The following is a 20,830-nucleotide window of genomic DNA, read 5'->3' on the forward strand; positions in this document are numbered from 1 at the left end:
TTAAAATGCTAAGCAGTGTAAGCTGACCACGATAACTTCCCCTCAATACGTAGGGGGTGGATTCAGGTCAAAGGGGTCTTTTTTTCCAATTACATGCATTAAAACTACAAACGAGTTGACATATTAATACCAATATTGAATTAAGGGACGGATTAACGGGATGAATATTAATGCCCCGTTGATATTATTAAATTAGCATGTTAATATAATTAATAGCAGTGCCCACCGATCGGATACTTAATCATTTCTCCTTTCTGACAAGTTGATAATTACAACTGTTAAAACCACAGCTAAGGTTTGGGCGGTTCAGGGCCCCTGAAGTCGGCTTTAAACTATGATTTACAAACTAGTTTACGGTCCCTTGTGTGAAGCCAGCCAGGGTGGAAAAAAAATTACCTCACAGAGGTTTAAAATCACTGCCCTCCACTTTTAAATAACTACAAGTGGAGGCCTCTTTTATTAAGCCCTGTTAACCTTTTGCAAGAGATGGTGTCTTCCCCAGACAGCAGTTAAATAACATAATTTCTATCGCTGTTTCCAGGCAGTCCTCGCCTTACGACCACAGTTGAGCCCAAAAATTCCCTTCGCTAAGCGAGACAGTTGTTAAGGGAGTCTTGCCCCATTTTACGACGTTTCCCGCCACAGTTGTTAAGTGAATCACTGCAGCTATTACGTTAGTAACATGGTTGTTAAGTGAGTCCAGCTTCCCCCTTGACTTTGTTCGTCAGAAGGTCGCAAAAGGAGAAAACACGATCCCCAGGACACCGTGACCGTCATAAATATGAGTCAGTTGCCAAGTGTGTCCGAATTTTGCAATCCCTGGGGGATGCTACAATGCTCGTAAGTGGGAAAAAGCGGTCATACGTCGCTTTTTTCAGTGCCGTTGTAATTTTGAACGGCCACTAAATGAATGGTCGTACGTCGAGGACTACCTCTAAAGGTAGTCCTCAACTTACGACCACAACTGAGCCCAAAACTCCCATTGCTAAGCAAGACAGTTGTTAAGTGAGTGTGACCCCATTTTGCGACCTTTCTTGCCACAGCTGTGAAGTGAATCGCAGTGAAGCCTTTTTACGTCAGTAACCCGGTCGTTAAGTGAATCTGGATTCCCCCCATTGACTTTGCTTGTCTGAAAGTGGCAAAAGGGGATCCCGTGACCCGGGGGCCCTACAAAGATGAGGTAAATATGAGGCAGTTTCCTAGCATCTAAATTTTGATCACGTGACCCTGGGGAATGCTGCAACGGTCGTAAGTGTGAAAAATGGTCATAAGTCACTTTTTTCAGGGCCGTTGTAACTTTGAGCAGTCACTAAGTAAATTGTTGTATGCCGAGGACTATAAGTGTAGCCCAGGGGTAGGCAACCTTGGCACTTTTATGACTCATGGACTTCAACTCCCAGAATTCCTGAGCCAGCATGGGGGAACTATGGCTCCCTTGATGACTTGTGGACTTCAACTCCCAGAATTCCTGAGCCAGCCATGCTGAGGAAAACGGGAGAGGTTTCCAAGCTGAGCCATACTGGCTCAGGAATTCTGGGAGTTGAAGTCCACGAGTCATAAAAGAGCCGAGGTTGCCTCCCCCTGGTTTAGCCCAATGTTCTGACGTTGAGAAAGGTTACTGGACTTCAACCCCCAGAATTCTCTAGCCAACAGCTGGGGAATTCTGGGAGCTGAAGTCCACATACGAATGAAGGCGAATATAAGGGCCCCAGGATAATGGGATAAGTAAATAAATCCACATATCTTAAAATTGCAATGTTCGAAAAAACACTGCTCTAAATAATTTTTCATTTTGCTTTGAAAACAAAGAAATCAAATTCTCCAGGCACGAAGATGTTTTAGCTCAGTGTTTCTCAACCTTGACCATTTTAAGGCATGTGGACTTCAACAGCCAGCATTGCTGGCTGTGGAATTCTGGGAGTTGAAGTCCACATGCCTTAAAATGGTCAAGGTTGAGAAACACTGCTACTGGATATATTTCTAACACAGTGTTTCTCAACCTTGACCATTTTAAGGCTGTGGACTTCAACTCCCAGAATTCCACAGCCAGCAATGCTGGCTGTGGAATTCTGGGAATTGAAGTCCACACGCCTTAAAATGGTCAAGGTTGAGAAACACTGTAATAGATCCTTCCCAATTTTTGCTCTGAGGAGTAGAAATCAAAGTTTTAGTTGAATATTTTCTTGGATTTTTTAACTAAGTGTGAGAGAGGGTCACGAGTCATTTCTTTTCAGCAGCGGGGTAACTTCAGACCGTCATTAAATGAACGGCTGTAAGTCAACCTATTGTTGGCGAAGGCAGCTCTTAAAGCCGCTGCAAGCTTCGGCCGCCCTCAACCCTCTGACAGAGCTGCGTGCGAAGTGCTAACGCTCTCAAAGGCAATTTATGGACCTTGGCCAGCCAGAAGCGACAGCATCTTAATTAATGGCCATTTCTACACAGTCAGTTCCTGATAGTTGGGTGGGGGGGGATAATGGGCGCCACTCTCTTGCGCTAAAAATAATGGCTTTGACTTGTATCCCCATCACTGGCACTCTGCAGCCGAGCTGAAAGGCGCCTGGTGGCAGAGCAGATCTAAAATTAAGCACGTTGTCAGCTTTTCTGCTTTCACCCAGCGGAAAGGGCAAGATGGCGTGTTCGTCCCTTAATGGAAATAAATGGACTCTCTCTGCTTGTTGTTCTTCCCAAGGGAGAGAGGGGAAGAGACACAGATTGTTTTCTGTAGTCATTTAAATCTGTGTTTTTCCAAACTGGGCAAGCTAAAGAGGGGTGGACTTCGATTCCCAATTTCCTCAGCCTGTGGGCTTTAAAATGGGTGAATTTCAACTCCCAAAATTCCCCAGGCAGCAGGGGAAATGGCTGAGGAATTCTGGGAACTGTAGTCCACTCAAAGCATGACTGGCTGAGGAAATTCTGGGAGTTGAAGTTCACCCATCTTAAAGGATGCAGGCTGAGGACTTCTGGGAGTTGTCCACCCATCTCAAAGCATGACTGGCTGAGGACTTCTGGGAGTTGAAGTCCACCCCTTTTAAAGCATGGCTAGCTGGAGAATTCTGGGAATTGAAGCCCACCTATCTCAAAGCATGGCTAGCTGAGGAATTCTGGGAGTTGAAGTTCACCCATCTTAAGGGATGCAGGCTGAGGACTTCTGGGAGTTGAAGTCCACCCCTTTTAAAGCATGGCTAGCTGGGGAATTCTGGGAGTTGAAGTCCACCCCTTTTAAAGCACACAGGCTAAGGACTTCTGGGAGTTGAAGTCCATCCCTTTTAAAGCCTGGCTAGCTGGGGACTTGTGGGAGTTGAAGTCCATCCCTTTTAAAGCCTGGCTAACTGGGGAATTCTGGGAGTTGAAGTCCACCTATCTGAAAGTATGGCTGGTTGGGGAATTCTGGGAGTTGAAGTCCACCTATCTCAAAGCATGGCTGGCTGAAGAATTCTGGGAGTTGAAGTCCACCTGTCTCAAAGCATGACTGGCTGAGGAATTCTGGGAGTTGAAGTCCACCCATCTTAAAGCACGCAGGCTGAGGAATTCTGGGAATTGAAGTCTACCTGTCTCAAAGCATAGCTGGCTAGGGAATTCTGGGAGTTGAAGTCCACTCCTCTTCAACTTGCTGAGCTTGAAAAACTCGCCTTAAATTCTGCCAATTTTTCAAATATTCTTCAGAAACCTTCTGAAGGAGGTGAAGAGAAGTCAAGATGGCGACCCAATCAAAGCTCAGCCCCTTTTTAATGCCTAGAGGTGGTCCTGGATTTACAACAGGAGTAACCAAAGTTACACCACCATTGAAAAAATTGACTTCTGACCTTTTTTCACATGACTGTTGCAGCATCCCCAAAGTTATGCAATCAAAATTTGGAAGCTTGGCAACTGATTCATATTTATGACGGTTGCAGTGTTCCGGGATCATTTGATCCCCGTTTGCACTGATTGACTTAACAACTGTGGGAAGAAAGGTCGTAAAATGGGGCTAAGCAAGCTGAACAACTGTCTGGCTTAGCAACAGAAAACATTGCCCTCAGTTCTAGTCGTAAGTTGAGGACTGCCTGTATAGATATTCTTAATTATTAAAATGAAGAAATAATAAGCGATTACCGTTGGATAATTCTCATTGGTTAACCTGTTTCTGAGCCCTGAATCAATTTTGGAGCCCTTTTGGGAAAAGAACAACAATGCAGCTTTGTTTGGAAGGGTGCTCCCCCCCCTGCTAAACAGGGCATGTTACGCCTGGCCATGCCCACAGTGGGGGCGCCATTTTGTGAATGTGATCGTAAGACGTTCTCGCCACAGGCCCACCGGCCCCGAAATTGATCCGCCTAGCGTGGATTTGGGAATGAATGCAAAAATATAGTCGCTCCAGATATTGCTATTTCATTTTAATCTGGGGCTGTCGGCCCAAGAGGCTTGATTTTTCAATTTTCTTGGCAGAAAATTGCTGGAAAACCAGCTTCTTTCGGGCGTGATGTACAATATCTTCTCGGTGGAATTGGCCCTTTCCGACGCCTACGATAATATTAGAGAGACAGCTGTGAAACTATTTTTATAGCTTTTTCACTCGTGAAACAGGCTCATCGCTGTTTAAACCCATTATGCTTTTAATGGGCCTAAAATCCTCCATTTGCATCTTGCTCGCCAAGCGTGACCCAAACAGTGGGGATGTTTGCACGACACAACAAACTGTGATATCATTGTTTAGCGAAAGTCAGGAACGCTTTGCGAATGCATCCTTTTGGCGGATTCAAGCATTGGGGTGTTTTTTTTTTCCAACCGGAGGAAGGATTGATGTGCTTTGTGATGGGTGAAAAAAAGAATTTGCCCACTCCAGGTCCTGGTTGTCCCAAAGATGCTTTTTCACGAGGCAACTGGACCTTCTTCTTTTTCCTTTGAAGACGTTTCGCTTCTCATCCAAGAAGCTTCTTCAGCTCTGACTGGATGGTGGGGAAGGGAAGGATTTATACTCCTTACAGACAGCTGGTCATTTGCATTCCTTTAAGAGAGTCATTGAGGCCACCTGGAGGTTTGTCTGGATCCTCAAGGTCACCTGAGTGGTGCAAATGGGTGTGGAGCCTTCTTGGGACTGCTGAAAGGACTGTGTGGTAGACTGGAGATAGGTGATGCCGTATCCCTCCCCCTCTGTTGAGAGAGGACCGCTCAATTTTGACATAGATGAGGGATCAAAGAGGCCATCTAGGTCAAAACTGAACAGCCGTCTCTCCACAAAGGGGGAGAGATACGACATCATCTATCTCCAGTCATATTCAACTTTGTGACCCCATGGATCATCGCAAACCAGCATCCTCCCCCCCATCCTCCATCATCTCCCAGAGTTTTCCCAGATTCACGTTCATTGCATCATTGACCCTATCTAACCATCTCCCCCTCTCTGCCATCCCTTTCTCCTTTGGCCTTCCATCTTCCCCAACATCAGGGTCTTTTCCAAGGAGTCTTCTCATTTGGTGGTCAAAATATTTGAGCTTCAGCTTCAGGACCTGTCCTTCCACAGAAGACCTTCATTTGTTATTGTTAGTTGCGAAGTCGTGTCCTACCCATCGCAACTCCATGGACAACGTTCCTCCAGGCCTTCCTGTCCTCTACCATCTTCTGGAGTCCATTGAAGCTCACGCCTCCTGTTTCAGGGACTCCATCCAGTCACCTCCTTCTCCATGGTCCCCTTCTTCTCTTGCCCTCCATCTTCCCCAGCATCAGGCTCTTCTCCAGTGAGTCCTTCCTTCTCATTAGGTGGCCAAAGTCCTTGAGTTTCAACTTCAGGATCTGGCCTTCTAAAGAGCAGTCAGGGTTGATCTCCTTTAGGACTGACCGGTTGGATTGCCTTGCAATCCAGGGGACTCGCAGGAGTCTTCTCCAGTACCAGAGTTCAAAGGCCTCCATTCTTTGGCGCTCAGCCTTTCTTGGGGTCCAACTTTCACAGCCATTCATTGCAACTGGGAAAACCATGGCCTTCCTTGAATCCAAAAGTTGCATCTTCAACTCTCTCTGATGTCCACCTTGATCCTAGAAGAATCAGGGAAGTTTCTGAGCTCCCGTGATTTATTCACCGACACTAATTTATTCTCATCCCTACTACCAGCTCTGGAATTCAGCGGCACGCGGTACATTATCCCAAAACCACGTGGCTCTTTTTTTTGGTTACATAAAAGTGCATTTGTTAAAAAGCCTAATTATGGAATATGAAGGGCGATTACACAGTGTGGAAACAGATTGCTCGAAGCATTGGGTAGCAAAATTGTACGCTTTACCTGCCGTTCAATGTTAAGAAAGTTTGGAGATTGGGTTTACTCTTTGTATTCAATAAGATGCCCAAAACAATTTTGTATCCGGCAGCCACAGGGCCTCTGAGCATCTTTTCCATTTGTGTGACAGTGTGTTTAAAAAAACCTGGGGGATAGAGGAACATAGAACAATAGAGTTGAAAGGGACCTTGGAGGTCTTCTAGTCCAACCCCCTGCTCAAGCAGGAGACCCCATACCATTGCAGATAAATGGTTATCCAGTCTCTTTTTTAAAGCCTCCAGTGATGGAGCATTCACAACTTCTGGAGGCAGGTTGTTCCACTGGTTAATTGTTCTCACTGTCAGGAAGTTTCTCATTAGTTCTAGGTTGCTTCTCTCCTTGATTAGTTTCCATCTGTTGCTTCTTGTCCTGCCTTCAGGTGCTTTGGAGAATAGCTTGACTCCCTCTTCTTTGGGACAGCCCCTGAGATATTCGAAGACTGCTATCATGTTCCCCCTAGTCCTTCTTTTCATTAAACTGGACATACCCAATTCCAGAAGCCGTTCCTTATATGTTTTAGCCTCCAGTCCCCTAATCATCTCAGTTGCTCATCTCTGCACTCTTTCTAGAGTCTCAACATCTTTTTTATATCACGGTGACCAGAACTGGATGCAGTATTCCAAGTGTGGCCTTACTAAGGCTTTGTAAAGCGGTATTAATACTTCACACGATCCTAATTCTGTCTCTCTGTTTACGCAACCAAAGATTGCATTGGCTTTTTTGGGCTGCTGCTACACACTTTTGGCTCATATTTAAATGAGGCTCCAAGCTCCCTCCCACAGTGACTGGCATTAAGTAACTGTGAGAGGGGATGCATGCTTCAAATGCAACATAAAATGCACAAAGCTTTTTGCTCTGGAAAGTGTTTCGTTGCAAGGAACGGTGGCGCTTGTTGCGTTCAGTGTTGCCCTCTTAAAAATAAGCAAATCCTATTCACAGTGAACAGAAAGCAAGAAACATTCCCAATGTTAAGAAATAGCACCGTGCAACAGATTTAAACTCTAAGAAGAAATTAATGTTGCAATGAAACATTCTTAAATGGTATTATATTATTTCAAGGAAGGAAAAATCTTCCTTTGAATTCAGCAGCCTGGCATCTTCACTAGTCCGATGCAATTACCATCATCTGTAAAATACGATGTTTTCATTTTTCTTTAAAGTGCCATAAAATCAATTTTATGATCCAGTTTTTCTACCTTTGCAAGGTGCTTGAGGCAGACAGTTTGATGATGCTCTTTACTAAACCAACAGGGAACTAAAAGTCCGGGAATGGTTTTATAGTTGCCTTAATAGGAACGGAGGGCAGATTTAAACCAATTCTTCCGTTGTCGTTAGCGATAGTCCTCGACTTATGACGGTAGTTGAGTTTGCAATTAACAAGTTACACTGGTGGTCCTTGACTTACAGCCACAATGGAGCCCAGGATTCCTGCTGCTAAGCGAGAAAATTGGCTAAGTGAGTTTCGCCCCCATTTTACGACTTTTCTGGCTGCATTTTGCTAAGTGAATCGCTGCCGTTGTTAAATGAGTAACACCGCTGTTAAACAAATCTGGCTTCCCCATTGACTTGGCTTGTCAGAAGTTCGCAAAAGGGGATCATGTGACCCCTGGGGGATGCTGCAACGGTCATACATACGAGTCAGTAGCCACGCATCTGAATGTAAATCACATGACCCTGGGGATGCGGCAGCGGTCGTAAGTGTGAAATATCTTTTTCAGTGCCGTTGTAACTTTGAACGGTCACTAAACGAAGTTGAATACTACCTATACGTTGTTGGAATCTTACGTCAAGGCATCCCGTAACCGGATTCAAAGTTTCAACTACTTTTTTATAGCGGTTGTTAAGTGAACTCCGCAGTGGTTAAGCAAATGCCAGGCCGTTAAATGAATCCATTTCATCCAATGCGTGGGGTTTGGGGTTTTTTTCTGAAAATCAGATGTAAGCACTGGAAAACCAAGACTTAGTCGGACGAGAGCCTGGCCCCTCTACTTGCGCTCAGGCTGAGACACAGCTGTGCTGGGAGCCTGAGTTGGACAGTGATGAAGAACAGCTGGGACAAATCCCGGATGCACGAAAGCGCAGGCAAGAGAAGCGAGTAGGACAGAGGAATGCAATGGGGCGACTCCAAAGGCAAAGGAGAAGGCGTTAGGAAACCACGCCTTGGCTGAATTATAAAAGGGAAGGTGTGGGAGGTGCTGATTGCTGAAGGCCGCCGTTTGTGTTGAGGATCGAGTTTCTGTAGACTGTGTTTGCTTTCCTTGGACATTGACTCAGGGCTGTGAAAATAAAAGGGGTTGGTTTTTTCTTGTGGTTCCTGCCTGTTTCTTGGAAGAGGGGTTTCTCCTTGTGAGCATAACCAGGACTCATGTAGGCTGGGACAGAACAGGCTCAAATCTCAGTACCAGGCGTAAGGAAGTACAGAAAAACAAATTCCCGATTTTATGATGCTCAAGCATAATAAAATCATAAACACAATAAAATCCCTTCGTCGTCATTGTGTGAATTGCAGAGGTGAACTCATTGCCAAGGCAGGGCCTGATAATGCAATCACCTCTGTGTGTGTGTGTGTGTGTATGTATGTGTATGTGTGTGTACCACTTTTGTAATTCTAGAAACAGCTGTAAGTAGCTCTGGAGCTGCCTGTTTGTAACTTTGGACAATCATTAATCAATCAATCGTAAGTCAAGGACTTCTTGTTCTCTCCAAATGTAAATTGGACTTCAATTCTCATCGTTCCTGAGCAGACGCATCGCTTCAAAATGGAGCATGGGTAAATCCTTAACATGCGATCGTTTGCTTAGCACAGTGGTTCTCAATCTTTTTAATGCCGTGACCTCCAACCGGTCATAAGTCGAGGACTATTCAACCGGTCGTAAGTCGAGGACTACTCAACTGGTGCAGCACCGTTTGCAGAAGGGGACTTTTGGCGGGCTCAGCAGGGCAGAGACAGCCTGGACAATTCCTATTGGCTTTTGAAAGCCAATAGAATTAGCCTCTATTCAAGAGAGTCTATTCTATTGGCTTTCAAAAGCCAACAGAATAAAAGGGAGTAGCACAGCTAAGGAAAAGGGGGAAAAAAATGGCGGACTGCGTTGTTTGGCGACCCCCGTGAAATGGTCGTTCAACCCCAAATGGAGTCCCGACCCACAGGTTGAGAACCACTGGTTTAGCGACTGACGTTGCAACAGTGCTGAAAAAGCGACGGTGGGGGGGGGGGACTGGTCCTCACATTTATGATGGTCACGACATCCCTGTGATCAAGTGACTGCAGTTCAGCCACTTGGCCACCAGTGTGTATTTGTGCCAGTTGTAGCGTCCCGAGGTCATGTGACAGCCATGTGTAGCCTTCCTAGCCTCACCCGCAAAGTCAGCGGGGAAAGCCCGATTCACTTAATGACCATGTGATTCTTTTAACCATCCCAGCGAAAAAAGGCCATAAAATGGGGCGCATCTCGCTTAACAAACCTCATCGCTGATTGATGAGGTTGTAAACAGATCGTCCTCAGCTTAACGACCATAACTTGAGCTCAACATTTCTGTTGCTAAGGAAGACGTTAGTCAAGTGAGTTTTGCCCCATTTTACGACCTTTCTGGCCACCGTTGCTAAGTGGAACCACCGCGGTTGTCAAGTTCATCACACAATTGTTAAGTGAGTCTGGCTTCCCCATTGACCTGGCTTGTCAGAAGGTCACAAAAGGGGATCACGTGACCTCCCCCCAGGGGACACGGCGACCGTCATAAATACGAGTCGGTCGCCAGTTGCTGAATTTTGGTCACGTGACCCTGAGAAAGCCGAAAACGGTCATTAAGTGTGAAAAATGGTGATGTCGCTTTTTTTCCAGGGCTGTCGTAAGTTTGAACAGTCACTAAATGAACAGTTAAATTGAAGACGACCTGTATTGTTCCGGTCGTCCTAAGCTGTTGTCATAAGTTGGGGACTACCTATCGCAAGGTGATTTACATCGGGTTGGTGTTGAAGAGTGTACAAAAGTCAAAAATGTCACTACCAAAATGTCTATGGAGGTAGTAATAATAATAAAGTTGGAAGGGACCTTGGAGGTCATCTAGTCCAACCCCCTGATCAGGCAGGAAAGCCTATATACCATTTCATACAAATGACTGTCCGGTCTCTTCTTAAAAACTTCCAGTGTTGGAGCATTCACTGCTTCTGGAGGCAGGTTGTTCCACTGGTTAATTGTTCTCACTGTCAGGAAGTTTCTCCTTAGTTCCAGGTTGCTTCTTTCCTTGATTAGTTTCCATCCGTTGCTTCTTGTCCTGCCTTCAGGCGCTTTGGAGAATAGGTTGTCAATCATCCAGGCCCTGGTTGTCCCAAAGGTGCTTTTTCAGGTGGCAGCTGGACGTCCTTGTTTTTCTTTGAAGATGTTTCGCTTCTCATCCAGGAAGCTTCTTCAGGTTCTGACTGAATGGTGGGGAATGGAAAGATTTATACTCCTTGCGGACAGCTGGCCATTTGCATTCTTTTAGAGGGTCATTGGGGCCACTTTGAGGACAGCTAAACCTCCAAATGGCCTCAATGACTCTCTAAAAGAAGGCAAATGACTAGCTGTCTGCAAGGAGTATAAATCCTTCTATTTCCCCATCATTGACTCAGAGCTGAAGAAGCTTCTGGGATGGGAAGTGAAACATCTTCAATGAAAAAAAAAAGAAAGTCCAGTTGCCTCCTGAAAAAGCATCTTTGAATCACTATCAAAAGCTGAATTAAAGCTTATTGTGAATATGTTATTCCCAATGGATATTGCCCTGGTTTCTGAGCACAATTACTAGTTTTATCGTTTTAATGTTCGAAAATAGAAGGATGGAGACCAGACTATCCTCAAGCATTGCTTTCAAAGAGGATTAGGGAACTGAAGGCTAAAACATATGAAGAACGGTTGCACAAATTGAGTAGGTCTAGGCCAGGGGTAGGCAACCTTGGCTCTTTTATGACTCGTGGACTTCAACTCCCAGAATTCCTGAGCCAGCATGGCTCAGCTTGGAAACCTCTCCCTTGTCCCTCAGTGTGGCTGGCTCAGGAATTCTGGGAGTTGAAGTCCACCAGTCATAAAAGAGCCAAGGCGCCTACCCCTGCCCAAATGCCTGAATTTTGATCACGTGACCGTGAGGGAAAAATATTTAAATATTTAAACCAGGGCCTTCAACCTTGGCCTTTTTATGACTGGTGGACTTCAACTCCCAGAATTTCTGAGCCAGCATGGGGGAACTATGGCCCCCTCATGACTCGTGGACTTCAACTCCCAGAATTCCTGAGCCAGCATGGGGGAACTATGGCCTCCTCATGACTCGTGGACTTCAACTCCCAGAATTCCTGAGCCAGCATGGCTCAGCTTGGAAATCTCTCCTTTTCCCCTAAGCGTGGCTGGCTCAGGAATTCTGGGAGTTGAAGTCCACCAGTCATAAAAGAGCCAAGGTTACCTAGCCCTGCCCAAATGCCTGAATTTTGATCACGTGACCGTGAGGAAAAAATATTTAAACCAGGGTCTTCAAACTTGGCCCTTTTATGACTGATGGACTTCAACTCCCAGAATTCCTGAGCCAGCATGGCTCAGCTTGGAAACATCTCCCTTTCCCCTCAGCTGGCTGGCTCAGGAATTCTGGGAGTTGAAGTCCACGAGTCATAAAAGAGTCAAGGTTGCCTACCCCTGACCTAGTTTAATGAAAAGAAGGATTAGGGGCAACACGATAGCAATCTTCCAATATTTGAAGGGCTGCCACAAAGAAGAGGGAGTCAAGCTATTCTCTAAACTTCTTATCTGAGGACAGGGCAAGAAGCAACAGATGGAAACCACTCAAGGAGAGAAGCAACCTAGAACTAAGGAGGAATTTCCTGACAGTGAAAACAATTAATCAGTGGAACAACCTGCCTCCAGAACTTTTGGGTGCTCCATCACCGGAGATTTTCTAGAAGAGATTGGACAGTCCTTTGTCCAGAATTGTGTAGAGTCTACTGGTTGAGCAGGGGGTTGAACTAGAAGACCGCCAAGGTCCCTTCCAACTCTGATATTCTTTTATTCGACTCCGTTCTGACAATCTCAGCCACAACGAAATGCAAGTCATTCTGTTCTCCGAAAAGGCACCACCAGTGGTCCTCTGTCTTCAGAAGAGTGGTGACCACTTTCTAGAGCAGTGATTCTCAACCTTTCTAATGCCGTGACCCCATAATACAGTTCCCCATGTTGTGGTGACCCCCAAGTGGGTGTGGCCACCAATAAGAGGGAGTAGGACAGCTAGGGAAAAGGGAAAAAAATGGCAGACAGCATGGTTTGGTGACCCCCGTGAAATGGTCATTCGACCCCAAATGGGGTCCCGACCCACAGGTTGAGAACCACTGTTCTAGAGGAAACCTAGTCACAAACATCTCTCTTTTTGTTTCAGTTGTTACAGGACAAAAGATGGAGGTAACACAACTTCCGGAAACCGTATCGGTGAAAGCTGGAGACAGCCTCACTCTAAAGTGTACATTGACTGGGGCAAATTTACCCGGAGGCGTGCGGTGGTACAAAGGGCTGGACAGAAATCAGCCCCCCATTTACAGCGATACACAAGGAGCTTCCAACCGGGGGGTGAGGCTGGTCGCGGGATCCAACACGGACTTCAGCATCGACATCGCAAACATCCGTCCTGAAGATGCCGGGACCTACTATTGTGTGAAGTTCAGGGCAGGGGCCCCAGACAGAGAACTGGCTTCGGGGAAAGGCACGCAGGTCTCCGTAATTGGTAGGTGGCCCACCCATTTGCTTTTTGGGGTGGGGGGAGATGTTCCCAGTCAACCGAGAGACATGGGAATAAATCTCATGTTCTGAAGTTGAGTGTCTCCAACCAAACACAGCCTTGTAGCTTCCTGTATTATCTCTGAGGAACATCAACTGATATCTCTCTCTACTTTCTCCCTCAGCCAAACCATCCCAGCCTGTGGTCCGTGGCCCCACAAGAAGAGTCACGGCAGGATTTCGGGCCACCTTCAACTGCTCCACAGAGGGATTTTCTCCCCAAGAGATCACAGTCAGCTGGTTAAAGGACGGGAAAAAAATACAGGCTGGCCAGACCAACATCCTGAATTCAGATGGAACAGAGAGCATCTCGTACCAAGCAGAGAACACGGTGGAAATCCCGCTGGACCAAGGAGACGTGAGGTCTCAGCTGACCTGCCAGATCCAACACAGATCGTTGGATGGTCCTCTCCAGCAGGCCTTCCAACTCGGTGATGTCCTAAGAGGTAGGTGAGCTCTGGGTTGCAGAGAGGGATAAGACCACAGAGTCTGGACCTGGTAGAGGACCCTCCGTGGCAGAGGGAAGACACCAGGCAGAGCCAGGTTCTCGTTCCATGGAAGCCCACTAAGACCAGTCCCTCTTTCTCAACCTAAACTGCCTCCCAGACCTGTGGCTATGGGGAGCAGGTCTTTAGAAAGACCTCCCAGGAACTTGGGTCAAGTTGAGTAGAGCTCCCAAGTAGCAAGATATATTTTAATCCTAAATGTCCCGGAATTGTTTCCCTTTGCTTTAGTGGTATGTTCTGTTTTTCCTTTGTATTTTTGTCCCATGATTTTGCACGCTGCCCAGAGTCCAATGATTTGAGTTGGTTGGCCAACTACATTGTCATGATTTAAAGGCTAATCAGCTCATGTAATGGAATATAAGGTGGATGATGCAATGATAGGAGTGGCTCAGCAGGGTCTGTGTCCCTTTAAGAGCCTGAGTATAAAAGGGAAGGCTTTGCTGGAGTGTGTGTCTCTCTGTCTCAAACGTTTCCTGCTGTAACTGCTATATGTTGGAGTTTGCTATATTACCATGTGTATGTCTATTATTTCTGGTGTACGATATTGTAGATAGTGTAATATAAGCCACCATTTAATATAGACCAGGGCTTTTCAACCAGTGGTACAGGTACCACCTGTGATACATTGGCACCTGGCAGGTGGTACGTGACCATCCTAGAAAAGTGGTAGCGGGGGAGGGGAATGAGCTGAACTGGTGGCAGCACCGCACAAGCCTAAGCAAGAGACGGCTGGAGCTGCAGGGCTGTCAGGGCTCAGCGGAAGCGCCAGGATCAGTGCCGCTTTCCAACTGATCGGTGCTTCTTCGGGGCTGTCAGAGCTCAGCAGAAGCGCCAGGATCAGTGCCAGGCTCCAGCTGGAGCTCGGCACTGATCCTGGTGCTTCTGTTGAGCCCAGAAGAAGCGCCGATCAGCTGGAATGTTGCATCATCTCCAGGGTCTTGTGATTTACATTCAGATGCTTGGCAACTGATTCCTATTTATGACGGTCACAGTGTCCCAGGGTCATGTGAAGTGACCAAACCCTGCTGCAACCACCAAGCAGACAGGGGGAATAAAAACCAACCTCCCCCACCCCACCCCCACTGCCAATCCTCAACATAAATGCTCTGTAAGGACCCACCCCACTTTGCATCTTAAGAAGACAGAACTCTTGGAATAATTCTTCCAACAGGAATCCTTTATTAAGAGAAAATGGTTGCAGGCATGCTAGACAGGACTTGGGGTTCAAGCTCTTCCATTCAAGGTTTTAAGGGGTTCCCCAGTAGTCCCACCCAATCAACCCCCCTTCCAGTGATAGTTTCAAGTATCACAATTCCACCCCCTTTCTTCTTTCTTCCGTCTGGATGGAGACTTCAGATAACTACATGAAAGGCAAATACCCTTCTTTGGTATGCTAACGCTTTGAGGTTACAATAAACACACATTCAGCATTCAGCTCTTTGAAGTGTACTGAAGAAAGTGAGGGCCATAAAGCCCCTTTGTTCTCCCCCTTCTCTCCCTCTTATGGCAGAATCCAAAAAAGGCAGAATTGGGAGTTTCTATATTTGATAATTAAAGATGAAATATAATTGGATTCTGACATGCTCACAACAATGAAAACCTCGGACAGGAGGAAGAACGCCGCCGGGCGGGCAGGCAGGTGTCTTGCCCGGCTGTGGCTTGGGGGGCACTTTTTTCAGTGCTATTGTAACTTCGAACAGTCACTAAGCGAACTGTTGTAAGTCGAGGACTACCTGTACTTTATCACGTTTTTTCTTTTTTGGGGGGTGTCATCAAGTTTTTGACCCCTTGCTAGGCGACTGGTGGTCCTCGGATGTTGCCATATCCTAAAAGTGGTACAATGGAGGAAAAGGTTGAAAAGTCCTGATATAGACCACTGTTACTGTATTTACTCCTGGGTTATCTCAGCGCAATAAGACTTTGTATGCTCTGACATACATGCAGTCCTCAACCTACGACAGTTTAGTGACCATTTGAGGTGACAACAGCACTGGAAAAAAAGGGACTTATGACCATTTTCAAACTTACAACCATTGCAGCATTCCCCGTGGTCATGTGATCAAAATTCAAAGGCTTGGCAACTGGCATGTACTTACGTCATGGTCGTAAGTTGAGGATTACCTGTGTATATCGTAGAAGGTGTGTGGGAAGCCGACACCCAAACGAATGGCAGGATAAAAACCCATTTACGAATCTAAAAATCTGCCTTATGTAAACAAAGAGATTTGCTGAAAATCGGACGGAATCCTTTCTCTTGTTCTTTGTTCATAGTGTTAAGTTCTGATCTTGGGCTTCCTGCAAAAACCTGTCAACCTGCAGCTCAAGCATCCAAATCAATGTCCAGGATTATTTTCATTTCTGAAAAACTTACTGTTTATTGAATACATAGCCTGGTATCGGGCAAAGGAAAACTAACTCTAAAATCCCAAGGGGTCAAACCGTAGCATATAACAATGACATTCCCAGCCAAACCTCCCCAGATGTCCACGTAGCTGATGTAAACAAGTTCTCTTTGTTATGGGAACCATCTGCTATCTTCTTCACACCTGCTAGAATGTCCTTGAAAGGTTTCCAGGCAGCCGATTCCTCCGTGGAAGTGGAGAGCTTTCATTTCCCTAACTAACCCAGTGGAAAGCAACATCTACCCCCCTTACTCTAAGGCAGTGTTTCCCAAACTTGACAATTTTAAGGCATGTGGACTTCAACTCCCAGAATTCCACAGCCAGCGTTGCTGGCTGTGGAATTCTGGGACTTGAAGTCCTCATGGCTTAAAATTGTCAAGTTTGGGAAACACTGCTCTAAGGCAGTGGTGGTGAACCTATGGCACGCGTGCCAGAGGCGGCACTCAGAGCCCTCTCTGTGGGCACGCGCGCCATGCTCCAGAGATGGCAACTGTCCCTCTTCAACCAGCCGCCCGCTAACTCACCGAGGTCCCACGTGGCCGGATGCATCCCAGCATGGCTGGTTTCCCTCCCCCCCCCCCCATCCCATTCCTCCTGGCCTTGCATGCTCTCCTTTTCCCACTGCATCGCCTCCTCAGCTGTCGGCAGACCGTCCAGCTCAGAGGCGGCTTCTCTGAACTGCTGCTGGTGGGCTGCGGAGCCCCCGAGTATTATTTATTTATTTATTTATTTGTTTGTTTGTTTGTTTGTTTATTTTATTAGTAAAATTTATATGCCGCCCAATCCCTAGGGCAGTGGTTCTCAACCTGTGGGTCGGGACCCCATTTGGGGTCGAACGACCATTTCACGGGGGTCGCCAAACAAGGCTGTCCGCCACTTTTTTCCCCTTTTCTTTGGCCACGCCCCTGGCACCCGGTGATGTATAAGTGGTTGGGGGGGTCACCACAACATGGGGAACTGTATTATGGGGTCGCGTCATTAGAAAGGTTGAGAACCACTGCCCTAGGGACTCAGGGCGGCGTACAAAATTAAAACAACAAGTATAACAATTAGAAATGAATACATTCACACGGCGTGCCCCAATCGAATCCCCCCCCTCCCCCCCCGGGGACATCAACCCCAGGCCTGCCAGAACAGGAGAGTTTTAATAGCTTTCTTGAAGGCCGGCAAGGTGGGAGTAGTTCGAATCTCGGGGGGGGGGGAGTTGATTCCATCACGTCGGAGCCACCACAGAAAAGGCTAAAAAGACTACACCAGTCGAGAGGCCGGCGGGCCGTGGCTGCTGACGGACACTGTCGCTCCCCCATGCGGTCGCTGGCCTCTGTGTGCGGGGGCCGATGGTGTCAGGCAGCAGCCTCCCCGGCCGCTGCCTCACCTTGCCCTGCGACAGTGGCACCCCCGCCCTGCCCTGCCTCGCCTTGCCTCATCTCACCCCATAGGATGAGCCTTCTGCCCACCGCCCCACCTGCCAGAGGCCCCCTGGATCTCCCCCAACCGTGCCCGGCCCCCACAGGCGTCCTTCCCCACGAGCAACATCAAGGTGACCACGCCCACCTTGGCCACACCCACCCAGTCTGCCATGACCACCACAGCCACGCCTACCCAGGGGGCCATGCCCACCTGGCACCCGGCGATAAATAAGCGGGTTTTGGGTTGCAGTTTGGACACTCAGTCTCTAAAGCAGTGGTTTTCAACCTTTTTAATGCGGTGAACCCCAACCGGTCGTAAATCAAGGACTACTCAACCGGTCGTAAGTCGAGGACTGCTCAACTGGTGCAGCAGCGTTTGCAGAATGGGACTTTTGGCGGGCTCAGCAGGGCAGAGACAGCCTGGACAATTCCTATTGGTTTTTGAAAGCCAATAGAATTAGACTCTATTCAAGAGAGTCTATTCTAGTGGCTTTCAAAAGCCAATAGAATAAAAGGGAGTAGCACAGCTAAGGAAAAGGGGGGAAAAATGGCGGACCGCGTTGTTTGGCGATCCCCGTGAAATGGTCGTTCGACCCACAGGTTGAGAACCACTGGCCTAAAGGTTCGCCATCACTGCTCTAAGGGCAAGATGCAAACAAGAGGCACGTAGCTGCCCAACTTTCCCTCTTGACATGCTGCCCCCTCGGCAGAAGAATGGATCTGAAAAAAATAATAACCAGGTTGGGTTCAGAGAACCTACTTGTTTCCCCAAGGCCACAATGGGAGAGCAGAAAGAAGTTGGGTTTCTAGACTCTTCTGCAGGCAGGACCCGTGAGTCTGAAGCTGTCCTGACCGATCTCTTTGGCTTTCTTTGATCAGTTCCTCCCAAAGTCCACCTGGAGACCAGCCCTCCTTCCCCTGTCCAGCTGAATGCCACGGTGACGGTCACTTGCCACGCAGAAAGTTTTTATCCGGACGATGCAAAAGTGGAGTTGTTCCCCAAGGACCCCCCAAGCAGAAAAGGAACGGTTGGCCTGAAGACCCCGAATCCAGACGGGACCTTTTCCCTCAAGAGTCAGCTGGAGATGGTGGCCACCGAAGACAGGAACTCCTCCCTGTTCCTTTGCCAGGTCCAGCATAATTCCCAGCCTCTGGTCAACGAAACCATCGTCCTCTTCATTAGGATGCAAACTGAAGACAACAGGAGTAAGACCAATGGTCCAGAAAGTAAGTATGGACTTTGAGATTGATTCTTCAGAGGCCTTCTTACATGTCCACCCCATGTCCTGTTTCAGTCCGTCATTCGTCCTTTGGTCTTTCTTGATTTGAAGACAACATGGACCACCATGTTGTTCTAAAAAAGACATGTCAAGCACATGCGGCCCGCGAAGGGGTTTCACGTGGCCCACGAAGCCATCCTGGAAACAGTGAGGGAACGGCCCCCGCTGCCTTGGCCCTGGCCCAGGCCGGCCGGGAGCCAATGTACAATTTTGTGGTGGCCATCTATGCTGAAACGCATTCGGTCTTAGCTCCACAAGGCCGTCTGGAAACAGCGAGGAACCGGCCCCTGCCGCGTCGGTCCCGCCCCCTGGGTGCATGCTCAAATATTTTCCCACCACTCTGTACTTAGAAAGAAAGGAAGGAAAGAAGGAAAGAAGGAGAGGGAGGGTCTGAGGGAAGTTCTAGAACCAGAGTGGGAAGCCCTCCCTTAGCCCAGCTGAGTGCAGAGAACCTCAGAGATGACCTTGAAGAAAGATATGATAATACTTAGCAAAGGAAAGAAAGAATAGAATAAAATAGAATAGAGTAGAGTAGAGTAGAGTAGAGTAGAGTAGAGTAGAGTAGAGTAGAATTAGAATTAGAATTAGAATTAGAATTAGAATTGAATAATGGTGGGATGGGATAAAATAGGATAGGATATAGAATGGAATGGAATGGAGTGGAGTGGAGTGGAGTGGAGTGGAGTGGAGTAGAGTAGAGTAGAGTAGAGTAGAGTAGAGTAGAGTAGAGTAGAGTAGAGTAGAGTAGAGTAGAATAGAATAGAATAGAATAGAATAGAATAGAATAGAATAGAATAGAATAGAATAGAATAGAATAGAATAGAACAGAACAGAACAGAACAGGAATAGAATAGAGTGGAGTGGAGTGGAATGGAATGGAATGGAATAGAATAGAATAGAATAGAATAGAATAGAATAGAATAGAATAGAATAGAACAGGAATGGAATGGAATGGAATGGAATAGAATGGAATGGAGTGGAGTGGAATGGAATGGAATAGAATAGAATAGAATAGAATAGAATAGAATAGAATAGAATAGAATAGAACAGGAATAGAATAGAATAGAATAGAATGGAGTGGAATAGAATAGAATAGAATAGAATAGAATAGAATAGAATAGAATAGAATAGAATAGAACAGGAGTGGAATGGAATAGAATAGAATAGAATAGAATAGAATAGAATAGAATAGAATAGAATAGAATAGAATAGAATAGAATAGAATAATGGTGGGATGGGATGAAATAGGATAGGATATAGAATGGAATGGAATAGAATAGAATAGAATGGAATGGAGTGGAGTGGAGTGGAATAGAATAGAATAGAATAGAATAGAACAGGAATGGAATGGAATAGAATAGAATAGAATAGAATAGAATAGAATAGAATAGAATAGAATAGAATAGAATAGAATAGAATAGAATAGAATAGAATAATGGTGGGATGGGATGAAATAGGATAGGATATAGAATGGGATAGGATAGGATAGGATAGAAAATAGGGAATAGAACAGAACAGAATAGAATAGAAATATAGAATAGAATAGAAATATAAAATAGAATAACAGAGTTGAAGGGGACCTTGGAGGTTATCTAGTCCAACCCCCTGCTCAGGCAGGAAACCCTATACCATTTCGGACAAATGGCTGTCCAATCTCGTCTTAAAAACTTCCAGTGTTGGAGCATTCACCGCTTCTGGAGGCAGGCGGTTCCACTGCTCCTTTGGTGGAACATCAGGTCTCCGTAAGTTTGCACCCCTATAACTTCTTCTGATGGTCTGTTAATCTTTTGCATACAATACTCTTCAAATCAAGATATTCAGGGGAGCTGTCAATAAAAGCCAGAGCGATGGCCCCTGAAGGGGAGAAGGTTTCAGTTTTACATTGGTGGCTGCCAAGTTTCTGGAGCTCACCGCTAGAGACAGAATCTTGGCAGCCTAAAGCAATTATCTGCACAGCTAGTCCTCAATTTACCACCACAGTTGAGCCCGAAATTTCTGGAGCTAAGCTAAGACAGCGGCGAAGCGAGTTTTTGCCCCATTTTACAACTTTTCTAACCACCCTTGTCCAGTGAATCACGTTGTGGCGGTTGTTAAGCGAGTCACAGGGTTGTTAAGTGATTCTGGCTTTTCCCCCCCCACCCACCCCCCACCTAGGCTT

The 20,830-nt window shown here is 46.6% G+C and overlaps 1 protein-coding gene across 2 annotated transcripts in view; it reads left to right on the plus strand.

Moving 5' to 3' along the window:
• LOC120319655 (tyrosine-protein phosphatase non-receptor type substrate 1-like) overlaps window positions 1–20,830 on the plus strand; it is a 137,431-nt gene that overhangs the window by 96,561 nt on the left and 20,040 nt on the right. For both annotated transcript variants that reach the window (XM_039368732.1, XM_039368733.1), the window contains exons 3-5: window positions 12,681–13,022; window positions 13,201–13,521; window positions 18,272–18,619. In XM_039368732.1, coding sequence (XP_039224666.1) covers window positions 12,681–13,022; window positions 13,201–13,521; window positions 18,272–18,619 — 1,011 coding nt within the window. The remainder of the gene's footprint in view (window positions 1–12,680; window positions 13,023–13,200; window positions 13,522–18,271; window positions 18,620–20,830) is intronic.

The sequence above is a fragment of the Crotalus tigris genome, unplaced genomic scaffold (assembly GCF_016545835.1).
Source record: "Crotalus tigris isolate CLP2741 ecotype Arizona unplaced genomic scaffold, ASM1654583v1 scf7180000020918.456699, whole genome shotgun sequence".
In the NCBI taxonomy this organism is placed as follows: domain Eukaryota; kingdom Metazoa; phylum Chordata; class Lepidosauria; order Squamata; family Viperidae; genus Crotalus; species Crotalus tigris.